The 14,354-nt window shown below is 56.6% G+C and overlaps 1 protein-coding gene across 3 annotated transcripts in view; it reads left to right on the forward strand.

The window, feature by feature from the left end:
- The window catches only part of LOC126052408 (ADP-ribosylation factor-like protein 8A), a 37,719-nt gene that overhangs the window by 13,472 nt on the left and 9,893 nt on the right, over window positions 1–14,354 (forward strand). For all 3 annotated transcript variants that reach the window (XM_049833017.1, XM_049833018.1, XM_049833020.1), the window contains one exon: window positions 3,509–3,671. In XM_049833017.1, the coding sequence (XP_049688974.1) occupies window positions 3,509–3,671 (163 nt within the window). The remainder of the gene's footprint in view (window positions 1–3,508; window positions 3,672–14,354) is intronic.

Genomic DNA, 14,354 nt, shown 5'->3' on the forward strand with positions numbered 1-14,354 from the left:
TTCAAGGCATGCTTTGACATTTCAGGGACAGCACTGGGGTTCCAGGAGCTCACAGAGGCCCCGTGAGAGCACCAGGAGCAGGTGGGACCCCGCAGAGGATGAGTTCCACCCAGCAGCACCTTACCCAGCACCAGAGGGACAGGCTGACCTGGTGGCTGGGAGCACCAGTGACACTGGGGTATGGGATTGGCATCTGTTCGTGCTGGTCTTTGGTAACCCAGTGGTTAAACCATGAGACAGGGGAACATGGAGAATAAGCCATCTGTTACCCACATTAGGACGGGCACAGCCCTGACAATTCAGTTTCTTTAAGGAACTTGATTGAACAACCACATCAAAACCTTCAGGGAATTTCAAATATGCTCTTGTCTGGAGAGGTCCTGGAGTGGTGCTGGCTCTTGCACAAGATGCTCTGCCCAGTCTCACACTCCTGGCATGGAGAGCACAGGGTGACAGAATGGGCAACAGCACTGTAGAGATGCAGCCGTGGGGACCAGATCCAGCTTGTGCATCCCTGCATGTATCGTTACGGCTCCTCTGCAGGGAGCAGAGCTTGGGCTCCTCTGGTTCAAAGCAGCAGAAAACAATCAGATGTTTCCAAACCTGCCAGGGCTGGTGTGAGTCCCTTCCCTTGCTGGGGATAAGGGAAATGGTGATGTGCAGAGGGGAGGCCAGTACATGAAAAGGGTCTTTTTTGCTCATTTGCTCATGTCTCTCCCTGCATGGGGATGGACTCGCCCAGCTCCCATCTCTGCTGTGAGGGGTATGTTTTGTTTGAGCATTGCATGGACAGTTTGTCTGGCAGGGACTGCAGTAACACACGTGCTATCAGGAGGCAATCTCTGCTAACAACTTGAGTGCCACAGGCATTTTGGGTGAGAAGCCCCAAACTGGTGCAGGGAGACATTCCCTGGGCTGGAATCTGTTAAAAAAAAATAATCCATCTTCAGGCAGAAATTACACACAAGAATTGAGGGACGATGAATTTTTCACTGGTATGAGGAGGAGCTACAATGGAGTAATTACAGAAAGCAGTGATATTCCTGTTTCCTTAGGCCTCCCTTTGAGAGCATGAGGATCTTTAGCAGTCTGCAGCGTCTCTGAAAGCAAAATGTTTTTTGTCTCTGAAAACAAAGGCAGCTTCCCAGTGACTTACAGTACATGATGGAAACTCTTTCCCACCATTAATTGTTATAGGCTCTGAGGCACACACTGTGAGGCAGAGCCAACCACAGCTCAGTTTCTCTATTTTCTGTGTGCACACTTTTGTCTCAGGCAGCCAGGCAGCCCCACCAGTGAATTCAGCATCCTCATGTCTCATGGGAGCGTGAGCAACCTCCTCTGCATGTGGGCTTTCCCCAACAACTGCTGGAATAAAGGTCCTGCCTCTTCACCCCAGTGTAAGGGAATTGCGAATGCCCCTGTGTATCAGCCCTCACTTTAGGACTGGCTCAAATCCAGCCTGGATGTAAACAAGCCTGGTTGGCATTGTACAGCTGGCCAGGGCAGCCAGCAGCGGACTGTCCTGAGCGCTCAGCATCAATGTGGCAGGGCAAGGCAGAGTGAAAGCACAGCCAGCACAAATACCTAGAGTACAGGAGCAGCTTGGCATCCCCTTGCAACTGGCTAAGCAAGAGAATGATGGGGTTTTGAGGCTGCAGAGCCCAACCTGATCTCTAAAGGCTGGTGTTGCAGCAGGTTGTATAAACATCTTACAGAAACATCCCTTGAGAAAGTTGTGCCTTTGAATTTTGTCTCGTTCTACATATGGAAAATTGCTCATCAGCTCTTGTGACATCTCTCTGGGCTCCTGGCTCTGCAGAGGTCTTGTCTTGAGAAATCAAAGGGTAAAAATATGAAAGCACATGCAGCCCATTACCTGGGGAAACTGAGGCCCGAGGGCAAAGTGCCAGGTCAAAGCCCAGCCTCCAAATCCACAAAACCAGTGACTGTCCCATCACTGAAAAGAAACAGCAGGTGGACAAGGTCCCCTTTGTGCCCATGAGGTCCCCTCACACCACGGTGCACCTCTCACGGGGCTGGACCTCCAAGTCACCCTCATCCCACGCATTAGTGTCCCCTGAGCCTCGGGACCTGGGGTCGCTCCTGGGACCTCACCCTCGCCACCACCAGTGTCACACTGCCACATGGTCCTTCAGGAGCACCTAGCACTTCCGCATGGCCACTTTCACCAGCCCTGAGGAAGGGGCACCCATGGCAGAGGGGTGGTTCCTGCTGCGCCACCCAAACTGCCTTGGCCCCTGGCCGGGCACTTTTTTTCCTGCTGTGGCCATATCTCAGGCAGGTGATAGCAGGGGGACCATGTCGTGGCCTGCAGCGGGCCTGGAGGGTGGGGGAGCAGCCCTATGGGCTGGCCGAGCCCTGCTGCGTGCACCGGTGAGCCCTGTGGGACCCCCAGGCACATGGGGGAGCTGGGGTCCAGGGGAAAAGACATGTTAGGGTGCAGGATTGCACGGGTGCAGCTGGCATAGTTGGAGGGGGCAGGTGCCAGCTGCTGCAGAGGCTCTGTCCCAGAGTGCAGGATACACGGCAGCCCGTGCAGGGTGCCAGACACATGCTGCCTGGTGCAGGGGTTACTGGGTGCAAAAGGGCAGAGGGGCTAATGGGGGGGTGGGGGGGGCTGGGTGTGGAAGGTGCAGGACTCAGGAAGGTCAAGGGCTGCCGGGTGCGGGGCCAGTGCAGGGTGCAGAGATGCAGGGTGCAAGGGTACTGGGGGTGCCGGGTGCAGTGGGTGCTGGGTGCAGAGATGCTGGGAGCAGGGATGGTTTGGGTGCAGGCTGCAGGGGTACTGGGGGTGCAGGGTGTGCAGGTGTGCCAGGGGTGCACGGGGTGTTGGAGCTGCTGGGTGGGGGGGCTGCAGGGCACAGGGGTCTGGGTGTGCATGGTGCAGGGGTCCAGGGTGCAATGGTGCTGGAGCTGCAAAAGTCCTGGGGTACTGAGGGTGCAGGGGTGCAGGGTGTAGGGGGTGATCAGTGCAGGGGAGCTGGGGGTGCAAGGTGCAGGGGTGCTGGGGGTGGAGGGGTGCTGGGTGCAGGGTGTATAGAGGTGCTGGGCGTCAGCATGCAGGATGGGGGGGTGCAGGGGTGCTGGGTGCAGTGGGTGCTGGGGGTGCAGGGTGCAGGGGGTGCTGGGGGTGCTGGGTGCAGGGTGCTGGGGGTGCAGGGGGTGCAGGGTGCAGGGGGTGCTGGGGGTGCTGGGTGCAGGGTGCCCGGGGTGGAGGGCGTCAGGCCGGGCCGGGCCGTACCGGAGGTACCGTGCCTGGCCCGGCAGGTCCTCCCAGCCGGCAGGGGGCGGCAGTGGCGGCGGGCGGCGCGCGGGCCCCACCCGGCGCGCGCGGGGCGGCGCGCGGCGGTGCGGCAGGAGGGCGCGCGGCGCGCGGACAATACCGGGGCGGTGGCGGCGGCTCGGCCCGGTTCGGCCTCGATCGGCTCGGCCCGGCCCCGACCCGCTCGGCTCGGCTCGGCCCCGCCCCGCTCGGCCCCGCGAGGCTCGGCTCGGCCCCGCTCGGCTCGGCTCGGCCCGGCACCATGCTGGCGCTCTTCAACAAGCTGCTGGACTGGTTCCGGGCGCTGTTCTGGAAGGAGGAGATGGAGCTGACCCTGGTGGGGCTGCAGTACTCGGGCAAGACCACCTTCGTCAACGTGATCGCGGTGAGCGCCGGCTGCCCTTCCCCACCCCGGCCCCCCCCACCCCGGCAGCGCCCCGGCACGGCCCCAGCGTGGCCCCGGGGCTCGGCTGTGCACCCACCCCCTGGGTTGCACCCCTGCTCCCTGCGCCCCCCGTTGCACCCGCATTGCACCCCGCCTCGTTGCTGCCAAGTCTGACACCCCCCCCGTTGCACCCATCTTGCACCCCCGTGTTGCCTTCCTCCTCGTTGCACCCCAGTCCTGCACACCCCCGGTTGCTTCCCGGAATTGCTCCGCCCTATTGCACGCCAGCCCGGAAATGCATTTGGGGGTCGGAGGGGGGGGCAGGCTGTGGGGCGCGGTGCAGGGTTGCAGGCCCGGCAGCACCGGGAGGGCCCGGGCAAACCCCGGCGTTTGCTCCCCACATCCCCGGTGCCGAGCGTGGCGGCTCGGGGGGCCGCAGCCGGAGCAGGCCCCGGGCAGGATCCGGCACCCGCCTTGCCCCTCCCGGCCGGGGCTGTGCTGCTGGGGAGCTGCCGGTTTCGGGGCAGCGGCCTGTCCCCGTGGGTGGCTGCCGCTGCACAGGGTTGCGGGTGCTTGGGCCCCGGGAACTGGGGAAAACTCCTGCCCCCGTCCTCGTCGCAGCAGGCGCTTTGTCATCGCCGGGCCCTGCCGCCGCTGAGGGATGTGCAGGTGGGGCCTCGGGAGGACGCGGCCAGACGCCGTGCCGCGAGGGTTTTTTGCTCGGTGGCCAGTGTAGGCGGTTATTTGCCTTGCAACCTCCGTTCCTTCCTCGGCCAGCACCCACCGGCAGCAGCGTTTCGTGGGTGCTGGGGTGCCGCTGCGGCGGCACGAGCTGCGCATCCGAACGGGGCAGCAACACCCACCTTGGAGACCCTCCAACCCCAGCCTGTCCCCCCAGCTGTGCCACCGTGTCCACGGGGTCCCTGGATCAGACACCAGAGCAGGAGCTGGGGGCCCTGGATCCCAAAACCCAGGGTGTGGTTTCACCCATAGGGGTGCTCGGCAGAGTCTCCCTTCTTGGTTTTTGGGCTGTTCTCACCCTTTCCAGGTGCGATGCTGCAAGGTGGGAGCCACTGGCAGGCAGATCTCAAAGGGGCAGGTTTGAGCTGACGCTCCAGGGGGTTTCATGGAGGGAGTTGGATGCAGATCCTCTGGCTCTCCTGGTTCCCCTGTGGCCCCCCTTGTCTGTGCATGTTGCTTCGGTCGGTGCCTTGGCTCCAAAGCAAAGCGAGTTACTTCTGTTCACTCGGGGCACTGGAAGCTGCTTGGCTGTCAAAGGTGATTTTGCAGCTAATTTGGAGGCTTCGTTGTGCTGCAGCTGTGCTCCCTGGGAGGGTTTCCCTTGGTGCCAAGTGTTGCAGGGACAAAAACATCCTTCCTGAAGTGCCTCAGGGGCAGAGGGAGGACACCTGAAAATGCTTTTCACCCAGGAGATGATGACGCTCCTTCTTTTGAGCTATTTTGCTGGCAGTCACCACTCAGTGCTCAGGTCTTGTGCTGGTTCACCCAGCAGACCCATGCCAGCCTTGGGGGATGGGGAGCTCTGTGGCTCTGGGACAGCGACCCCGAGCACCAATCCTTTTATGGGGATACTTCATCCCCACAGTTTGCATGTTTAATGGCCCTTTTTGGCAGTCCCATGTCGGGGTGGGAGGTGGCGGTGCCACAGGTAGGCTAGTCCTGCTCTGGGCCTGCCATGCGCTGCTAGCCTGTCAATAGCAACACAGGCTGCATTCAAAATGGAAAAGTAATTTAGCATCTTTTAAAATAACCAAATAAGCTTTAAAGGGTGATGGAGCTTTATCCCAAACCTGCTGGGCTGTTTCACCTGCACAGGGCTGGAAATCACTGGGGATGGTCCTCATCCTCTTGCAACAGCTCTTTTGCCAGCCCAGCTCCCCTTCCCACACGTGCTTCCTCCTCTCCCAGTCATGTCTGCAGCAGTCGGGGCTCAGCATGGGCTTCAGTGGGGTTCCTGCTTCTGCAAGTAAACGCTTCATACCTGGCAATTTTGCTGTGTGCAAGACCCCACCTGCAAGACCTGTGCACCAAGACTTTCTGCTTAGCCAGTATTGCTGGTGTAGGCAAAAGTGGCATCTAGGAATTACAGCAGCTCTCAAGGGAAGCTCTCTGTGCGGGGGCTGAAGCTGGCTTCATGGTCTGCTGGTGCATCAGGTTTGCGGTGGGGTGTTTAACACTGTTGCAGGGCAGTCAGGCTCAGGGTGCTGAGCACGGAGCTCAGTCTCTGCTGCAGTTTTGCCTCTGTCTGTGAAGTTATTGAGGAAGTTCAGGTTTTGTGGCAGATGCACACAAAAAAGAGGCACTGATCTTCGAGAAGACGTCCTGTAAATAAGGACACTTCGGGGACAGCTAAATAACATGACACACAGAAAATCCCAACTCAACAGGAACTCTGAGAAGTCTTTGAGCTGTCTGGCTTTAAGGTGATGTAATGGGAGCATTAGAAGGGGAAATAGCTGTGATTTGGGCTTTGGGGAGGGGAAAAACCTGAACTGGAAAGTATCAGATTTTGGTGTTGTTGGAAAGATCTCCCAGGAAATCTCTGTGGGTACAGGTGATGCTCCCCAGTCTGCAGAGCAATGCTGACACTGGGGCTGGAGCTGCTTTGGGGGGCTTGGCACCATCCTCGTCTTCCAAGATCTTTAGCTGTGCCTGGCTGAAAAATGGAATCCAGTTATCTGGAAGGTTGGGCGGTTTTCTACAGCAGCCCAGAGCTGTGGCCGTACTGGGCAAGGGCTGTGCTGAAGGCAGCAACGACTCAGGGGATGACTTCTCCTTGGTGACCTGGCTGGGGTTTTTATTTTTTAGGGCTCATTTTTTCTTTCCCTGGCTGTTGGGAGCTGAAGCTTGAAGTCCTGTGTGCAAGGAGGGGTGAAAGGCTGTAAAACACATCTAGTCTTGGTTTTAACCTGAACCTGGTGGGCTTTTAGCTGCCATTTCCCCAGTCTGGGGGTAATGAGGGTGAGACTTGAGGGCATCAAGAGCCCCTCAACAGGTGCTGGGGCTCAAAACCCATCAGTGCAGGATGTGTTTAGAAAAAGAGAGCATTTGCTGCTTGATTTAACATCGCACATCTTTCACCTGCATTAGAGAGCCTTCCAAGGGAGTGGAGCTGCAGAGACTGGGTGCTGGGGTGTCGGACCTACATGGTGCGGGGGCCTGGGGCAGCATCCTGCACTTAAGCCCTGCTCAGAATGTGGTTTGAATCAATGCTGCAAGAGGAAACCATATCAACCTCGTATGTGGCATCAGGTAGGATGATGGATGCCGTGGCAGGTGGCCAGCTCTCCAACAGTGCTGCCGGTGGAGGCACATCCCGACAGCAGCTCGGAGGACCGCAGAGCTAAGCACCTGCTCCCACCTGTCCCTGGGGAGCCACTGTCCCCTCTGCTGGCCAGCTGACCCATCTTGGCAGGATGCGCTTGGGTGCTTGAGCCTGGGAGGGGAGGTGGCATTTCCAGGTCCTGTGAGATCTCCAAGGGTTGCTGGGGAGGTAGAGAAGAGAGATGCTGAGGAAGAAGCAAGAAGATGTTGTTCTGATGCATTTTCACCGGTCTGTCTGGCACCTGCCTCTCCCAAGTAACTCTAGACATGCCCCTTGTGTGGGGTCTGGCAGGGCTAGGATGGGATGGGAGGTGGACGTGGGTTCTTGTGCTGACTGGTCATTCTGCCTCCAGATGCAGAGTCTGGGCTCTCGACAGCTGCCTCCTGAGTTTCATGATGCAGAAGGCAGTAGGTTTTTTGGCGGGGTTTCTTCATGTTTCTGGAAGAGGAGAAGGAGCTGGCTCAGGCACGGTCTTGCTTTGCTGCTGCAAGCTCTGTCAGCATGAGCCAAGAAAAAATGGACAGTGGGTTTTTTCCAGGATCATAGAATCCTAGAGTGGATTGGGCTGGAAGGGACTTTTAAAGGTCATCTAGTGTAACCCCCCGGCAATGAGCAGGGACATCTTCAACTAGATCAGGTTCCTCAGAGCCCCATCCAACCTGACCTTGAATGTTTCCAGGGATAGGGCATCGACCACTGCTCTGGGCAATCTGTTCCAACGTTTCATCACCCTCATTGTAAAAAATTTCTTCCTTCTATCTAGTCTGAACCTACCCTCTTTTAGTTTAACACCATTACCCCTTGTCCTATTGCTACAGGCCCTGCTAAAAAGTCTGTCCCCATCTTTCTTATATGCCCCCTTTAAGTACTGAAAGGCTGCAGTAAGGTCTCCCCGGAGCCTTCTCTTCTCCAGGCTGAACAACCCCAACTCTCTCAGCCTTTCCTCACAGGAGAGGTGTTCCATCCCTCTGATCATTTTTGTGTGTTCCCTCTGGACCTGCTCCAACAGGTCCATGTCTTTCCTGTCCTGAGGACCCCAGAGCTGAGCGCAGTACTCCAGGTGGGGTCTCACCTGATCAGAGCAAAGGGGCAGAATCCCCTCCCTTGACTTGCTGGCCACGCCGCTTTTGATGCAGCCCATGACACGGTTGGCTTTCTGGGCTGCGAGCACACATTGCCAGCTCATGTCCAGCTTTTCATCCACCTGTACCCCCAAGTCCTTCTCGGCAGGGCTGCTCTCAATCCCTTCATCCCCCAGCTTGTATTGATACTGGGGGTTGCCCCGACCCAGGTGCAGGACCTTGCACTTGGCCTTGTTGAACCTCACGAGTTTCACAAAGACCCACTTCTCAAGCTTGTCCAGGTCCCTCTGGATGGCATCCTGTCCCTCAGGTATGTCAACTGCACCACTCAGCTTGGTGTCTTCTGCAAATTTGCTGAGGGTGCGCTCAATCCCACTATGTCATTGATGAAGATATTAAACAGTACTGGTCCCCATATGGACACTGGTCCCGATACAGACAAGTGATACCTGAGTGTGAGTCGCTTTGTCTAAAGCAGAAACGTAAGCAGGGCTGAAGGGCTTGACTAGGGTCATCCAGGTGGTCAGCGGCACCATCTCCCTCCTGCTTGGCAAGAAACCTCAAACAAGCCCATCTGCTTACCCTGAAGAGCAGCATGTTGCAGAGCTGGCCCCCTTGGGTGCTCCAGGATCTGGCCCACACTAGATGTATGCACCAGAGGTGATTGTACCCAGCCCAGCATCCTCGGCACCAGCCTCTGGCTTGCTGTGGTGCCGTTCAATCCAGAGATGCTCTGTGCAGCCCTCATGGGTAAAGCCACTTGGCTTGCTCCAAGCATCGTCCCTGTGTATTGGGGTAGCAGGGTCTTGCCTGCGCTCTGGGCTTTGCCAGAATTGTTGTGGCTGTGTTACTGCCCAGCTTGGGACGAGAGTTTGCAGGACCTGCTGTGCACTGTGAGGGTCTCTGAGGATGGTGGGAGAGGGACTGGGCCTGATGGGATACTCCGTGCTGTGCTCAGGCTGCCTTAAAAAATCCTCCCTACCATCATGAGCCATTTCTGCTTCAGCTTGGAGGCATGGTGGGGAACCCAAAGTACAGCAGGGCAGAAACCTTGGCATTGCACAAGACTTCTGGGGCATTTACAGGAACAAACATGGGAAAATGGAGGGATAAGGGGATAAAAAGGGTCCATCGCGTGTCAACGAGTTGCTGGTCAGTACATTTGACTGGCTGTGCCCTGTGCTCAACCAACACAGTCTGTCCTGTCTTATTAAACTGCGATTCTAACTATTTCTCCGGGTAAGGGTCTCTATCTTCTGTGTGCATGTGTGTGTTTGGGGGTCTGAGCACCAGCAACTGGTCTCCAAACCAGGGGTCAGAGGCCACTTGTCCCTGGTGCAGGGGACACCCATGTTTATGGCTCATTGGAGTGTCCGTGCCAGGGCTGCTGCTGGCATGGCTGGGAAGAGCGACTGCCCCATCCCAGGGGTGATGTGTGGTGGCATCAAGCTGCACCCAGGTGTTGGGTTTTGGGACTGCTGTGCCCCTGGCAGGGCTTTCCTGGGTGCATGTTGTGTGCAGGTGCTGGGGTTGAGCCGGGTGTGGAAGCATCTGCCTGGCCACGCATGTCCTGTGGCATGGGTGCCATCCACTGGGTAAGAACACTGGCGCATCCTGAAAAACACAAGCGTAGTCCTTGAATCCCCCCTCAGCATAACCCGAGGTCTGGACGTAGCAGAGACCTGCTAATTAAGGACTGTTGTAAATTTTTTTTTTTTTTTTTTTTAATTAAAGAGTGCAAAGTTAAAAGGCAGACCCAGAAGAATGTAAACATCAGTAAGGTTGCAAAGTTAAAGGGTAGCATGAGCCTCAAGAAGCCTGAGTTGGAGATATCTGGTCTTTCAAAGCAGGGCAGCCTTGAAGATTGATCCAGCTTTGAAGAGCCAAGGACTACCAGGCTGTTGTGAGCTCAGCAGGGGCTTTATTTCTCTGCTGGTCCTTGTACCAACTGCTGGTCTCTGCTCTGGTGCTCCTCGCCTGAGAGGTCCTGTATGGATGTATCACCATTTTGCTAACTCTTCAGCGATCAGCCTTTACCCCTGCGGCGAAGCCAGGTGCTGCTTGAGAAGATGTGGTGGGACTCCGTGTCCTTGTGCACTTTGCAGAGGTCTGAGGGAGGAGCCAGTGCCCGAGGGCCTGGTGGGAATGGGCAGAGTCAGAACAGGTACAAGCTCAAAACTTGGCGCCTGTGCTGATGGATCTGGTGGTGGGTGTTCGGTGCCTTAGAGGGATGAACAGCACATGCATTGGAAGTCAATGGCTGTGCAGGCTTGGAGCCATGGACAGATGGGCAAGAAGCAACCTCCTGTATTTTCTCTGGCCTGATAGCAAAAGTCCACCATTTACAGCCTCATCAGAGGTTTGTCCTTGTCCCCAGCTTTCTCCTGTTTCCACGGCTTGCGCCCACTGCTTCTCGTTTTTCTTGTTCTGGTTTTTTTTTCAATGGAAAAAACAAATGCAGTCCTCATTTCCTCTAAAAGTGGAAAATGTATCAACATTGGTCTAACTCCGGGCTTTGTTACACCTGCTTTTTAATTATTGCCATTATGCAGATTTTCTCCTAGTTAAGTCTACTTCTCAGGAGCAGCAGCTTCAGCAGGCGAAGAGTTGGTTTCTATGGGCACTGCTTAAATATTTACTTTGGTCTCATCTTTACAGCCTGGGAGAAGGTAAAGGTTTCACTTAAATTCTGTTTTACCAGTGGCCGCCAGTGGTTTTGCTGGCTGTGGCCATGGCGTTTCCCAGCCATAACACACCCACAGACAGATCTCTCAGCTGACCCTCAGACCCCACGGTTGCTCTGGCAGTTGTCCTGGACTTCCTGGTCCCTTCAGCAGCCACCTTCTCCCATGGTCTCGCCCCTGGGGACACCCACCCTCTGGCTACATGGCCACTCCACCTGCTCAGTGGTGGCTGCACGCTCACCTGCACTCGCTCTGGTTGCTGCACTGGGGACAAGTGGCCTCTGACCCTGGTTTGGAGACCAGTTGCTGGTGCTCAGACCCCCAAACACACATATGCATGCAGAAGATAGAGACCCTTACCCGGGCAAATAGAATCGCAATTTGGTAAGAAGACAGGACAGACTGTGTTGGTTGAGCACAAAGCACGGCCAGACAAAAATACTGACCAGCAACTTGTTAACCCTTTTTATCCCCTTATCCCTCTGTTTTCCCACGTTTCTTCCAACAGACATCCCAGAAGAAGTCTTGTGCGATGCCAGGGTGCTTCTCCCCTGCCATACTTTGGGTTCCCCACTTGCCATTGTGTCTGTGGGTAGAGGAACCCTGCTCTGGCTCTCCTGCCCTGGGAGTAGCGGGACCAGGGGTCTTTGGGTTTCATCCACCTGTTCTTGCCTGTCTGTGCTCTTTTATGTGTATGCAGATGAGTTTTTTGTCACAGAACTTAATAATTACCTCTGCCAGGCTCATCTAGGAGATTCTCTGCAGCTTCCCCTTGATTAAACCCAGCCTAGGAAGCAGAGCACAAGGTTTTGTCTTCACGAGGTGCCACGTGTGTCCTGGCCAGGCTGCAGACCTGTGGCACAGCTACCAGTAGTGCTGTGCCCTCAGGGACTGCAAGTGTCCTGAAAGGTGTAAGCACCCCCAGTCCTGCTGCTGGCTGCCTCTGCCTTGGCTGGGGTGTCACAGCTGTTTTTGGGACACAGTGCTTGGAGGAGGAAGGGATGGGAAGGGAGAAGATCCAGCTGAGAGCAGGGCAATAGCTGGAGGTCTCTGAGAAGCCAGAGCAATGATTGAAGTGGGGACAACCTGAGTGTTGTAGTTCAGTAGAAGACCAGGGGAGACCGTGCAACCTCAGAAACAAGAGTTGGGCCAAGCTGCTCCAGCGCTGACTTTGTGTGAGCTGGGTTGGACAGTGGGGAGGAGGCAGATGGATGCTGGCAGTGACAGAGCAGGGGCATGGAGACATTACAGGTTGGGAATGGATTAAACACCATGTCTTCAAGGTTCCATTGCTGGGGCCATCTATCAGGCTGGGTAGCCAGAACCAAGGGTGCAGGTACCATGTAGCCTGCATGGGTCCATCATGTTTGGAGACATGCACTGAATAGCAGATGGGCCGCTTCTGTTTCCTTTGAGAGGGCGATGCTAAGGGCAGAGCTGCTCAGCTGCGACCTTCGCCTTGTCCCAAAGGATCTGGAGTCCTCCAAAGGCATTGCCTGCTGCCCCTGCATTACAGGGTTGGCTTGGGATGTGCCATGCAGAGCAGCTCTGCTTCAGTCCTGTCTCATGTTGTTCCCCGAGTTTGCAGGAGGGACCTTCTTGGTGCCTTGCTTGGATCCAGAGGCTTTTGCCATTAGCTGCGTTGCAGGGAGTGGGATGAATCTGTCCCGGAGAGCATCATCTTGCCTGGCTCCTGTAGGCTTACTGGCAGCATCAGTCATGCCGGCATCACCTGGGCTTCAGGGTGAGCTGCTGTATAGCCTGGCTGCTGTCTGCAGGCTTGTCCCCTGATCCCGTTTTTGCTTCCAAGATAGCGAGTGCCCTGGAGATAGGGCCCATGGGGTCAGAGAAGCCAGCACAGCCTGCTTCAGCTCTGGTAGCATCACTGGGAACAGGGCCAGGAGGGGTCTGTGGGTTTTCCACCACGCTGAAAGCCTGCGATTTTGAATTTCCAAGCTGAGGGGTGCTGCAGAGCCTGACCGTGTATGTTAATTGCAGGAGTTGGTGGTGAGACCATCTGCTTTGGGGTGGAGGGGGACTGAGGTGCCCATCTCTGTCCCGGAGCACCGTGCTTGACCAGCTTGGGCTGCTGGCCTGCCTGCCACAGTGGGGTCTGGCTGACATGGGTCCCTTCAGTGCAATCCCTCTGCACAGAGGTTTTGAAACCAAAGCATGCTGAGGATTTGGGGCAAAAGTCAGGATTGTCTCATTCTCGGACCCGTGTGGCTCTTCTTGCTGCCAGCCCTGGGGTAACTCCATCCCACCTGGCTCTGGGTGGCAGGCCCCCTTCCCAGGTCTCTGGGTTCCCTGAGAGGGCTGTGCTGCACTCGGGGACAGCCCTGTCCCCTCCAGTGCCTTCTGCAGGGGGACACAGAGGTCCATGCCATAGGTGGCCTGTGATGCTCAGAGGCTGAAAGAGCTGTAAGACCCCGCTGTCGAAGGGAAATGTTTTAAAGGCTTGGCTTGAGTTTGGCTTTTTCCTGTCTGAATAGTGTAGTCAGAGCCATGCATTCATCTCTGGGGCTGTCATGGCTCAGCTTGGAGATGCAAGACATGCCGGGGGGCTGGAGTTAGCCTGTGCAGCAGGGCTGGTCTTTTTGAACTGTCTCAGAGAAGAGCTCCTGGAAGAGCAGTGGCTTTGCAAGTCAAGCTCCCGGCTGCCAGGCGCTCCCACCCTGCACTGTGCACAAAGCCATTTGGGGAGGCTGGACGGGGAGGTTACAGGTGAGAAATTAGACCCCCTGCGTTTCTCTCCAGATTGGAGTTGGACAGGGTTCAGCAGGGGCTCGGTGCTGTGCCACAGGGCAGGAGACGCCTGCAGGAGCGTGAGGCTGGATGGTTTTGGGGATGGTCTAAGCGCAGGTGGGAGCCATCCAGCCTGGGGTATGTTGGGCACCTGCCGCTGCCCTGTGGAGGACCATGTTCTGGTGGAGGCATGACTTTATATGACCAGGGGCCAGGCTTTCAGCACTGCCATCTCTGGTCCCCAGGAAATGGCTTGTTTGAGAGCACCTGGGGATATGGGGCTGCAAAACAGCCAGCAGCCATTTATTGAGAGTAGGTTGCATCAAAGCAGTGACATCCTGCGCTAAGATAGGGTGACAGCCGCCTGGCTGATGGTGAGGAGCAGGGCCTGGTCACGTTGGCTCTGCACATTTCACCAGAGCTGGTGGGTGCGGCGTGAAGGCTGAGGTTGTTTCTTTGCATGTGCCAGCAAGCTGAGGTCCTGGGTGCTGGCCAAGCAGGGGACAATGGCTGAAGTTGCAGGTGATGTGGTGTCCACATGCATGTGGCAGAGGATGGGCCTCAGAGTGAGCTGGAGGCACCACTTGACCCCTCAAAAACTGGATCCTGGCCACCTCTCCCAGTAACCCAGCTGGAAAGTGGTGGGGCTGGGCAGAAAGGTCATTTGTCTTCCAGCCAGGGCACCAAGGCCGGGTGGTTTGGCCAGGGTGCTGAGGGGACCCTGGCAAAACCAGCGATGAACTAGAGCCTGCAAAGAACTGATCCACCTGTTGTAGCCACAAAATCCATCTTGCCTACAAGGATTTTTGTGCCTCCTGGAGGAATC

This window comes from Accipiter gentilis, chromosome 29, assembly GCF_929443795.1.
Source record: "Accipiter gentilis chromosome 29, bAccGen1.1, whole genome shotgun sequence".
Classification (NCBI taxonomy): domain Eukaryota; kingdom Metazoa; phylum Chordata; class Aves; order Accipitriformes; family Accipitridae; genus Astur; species Astur gentilis.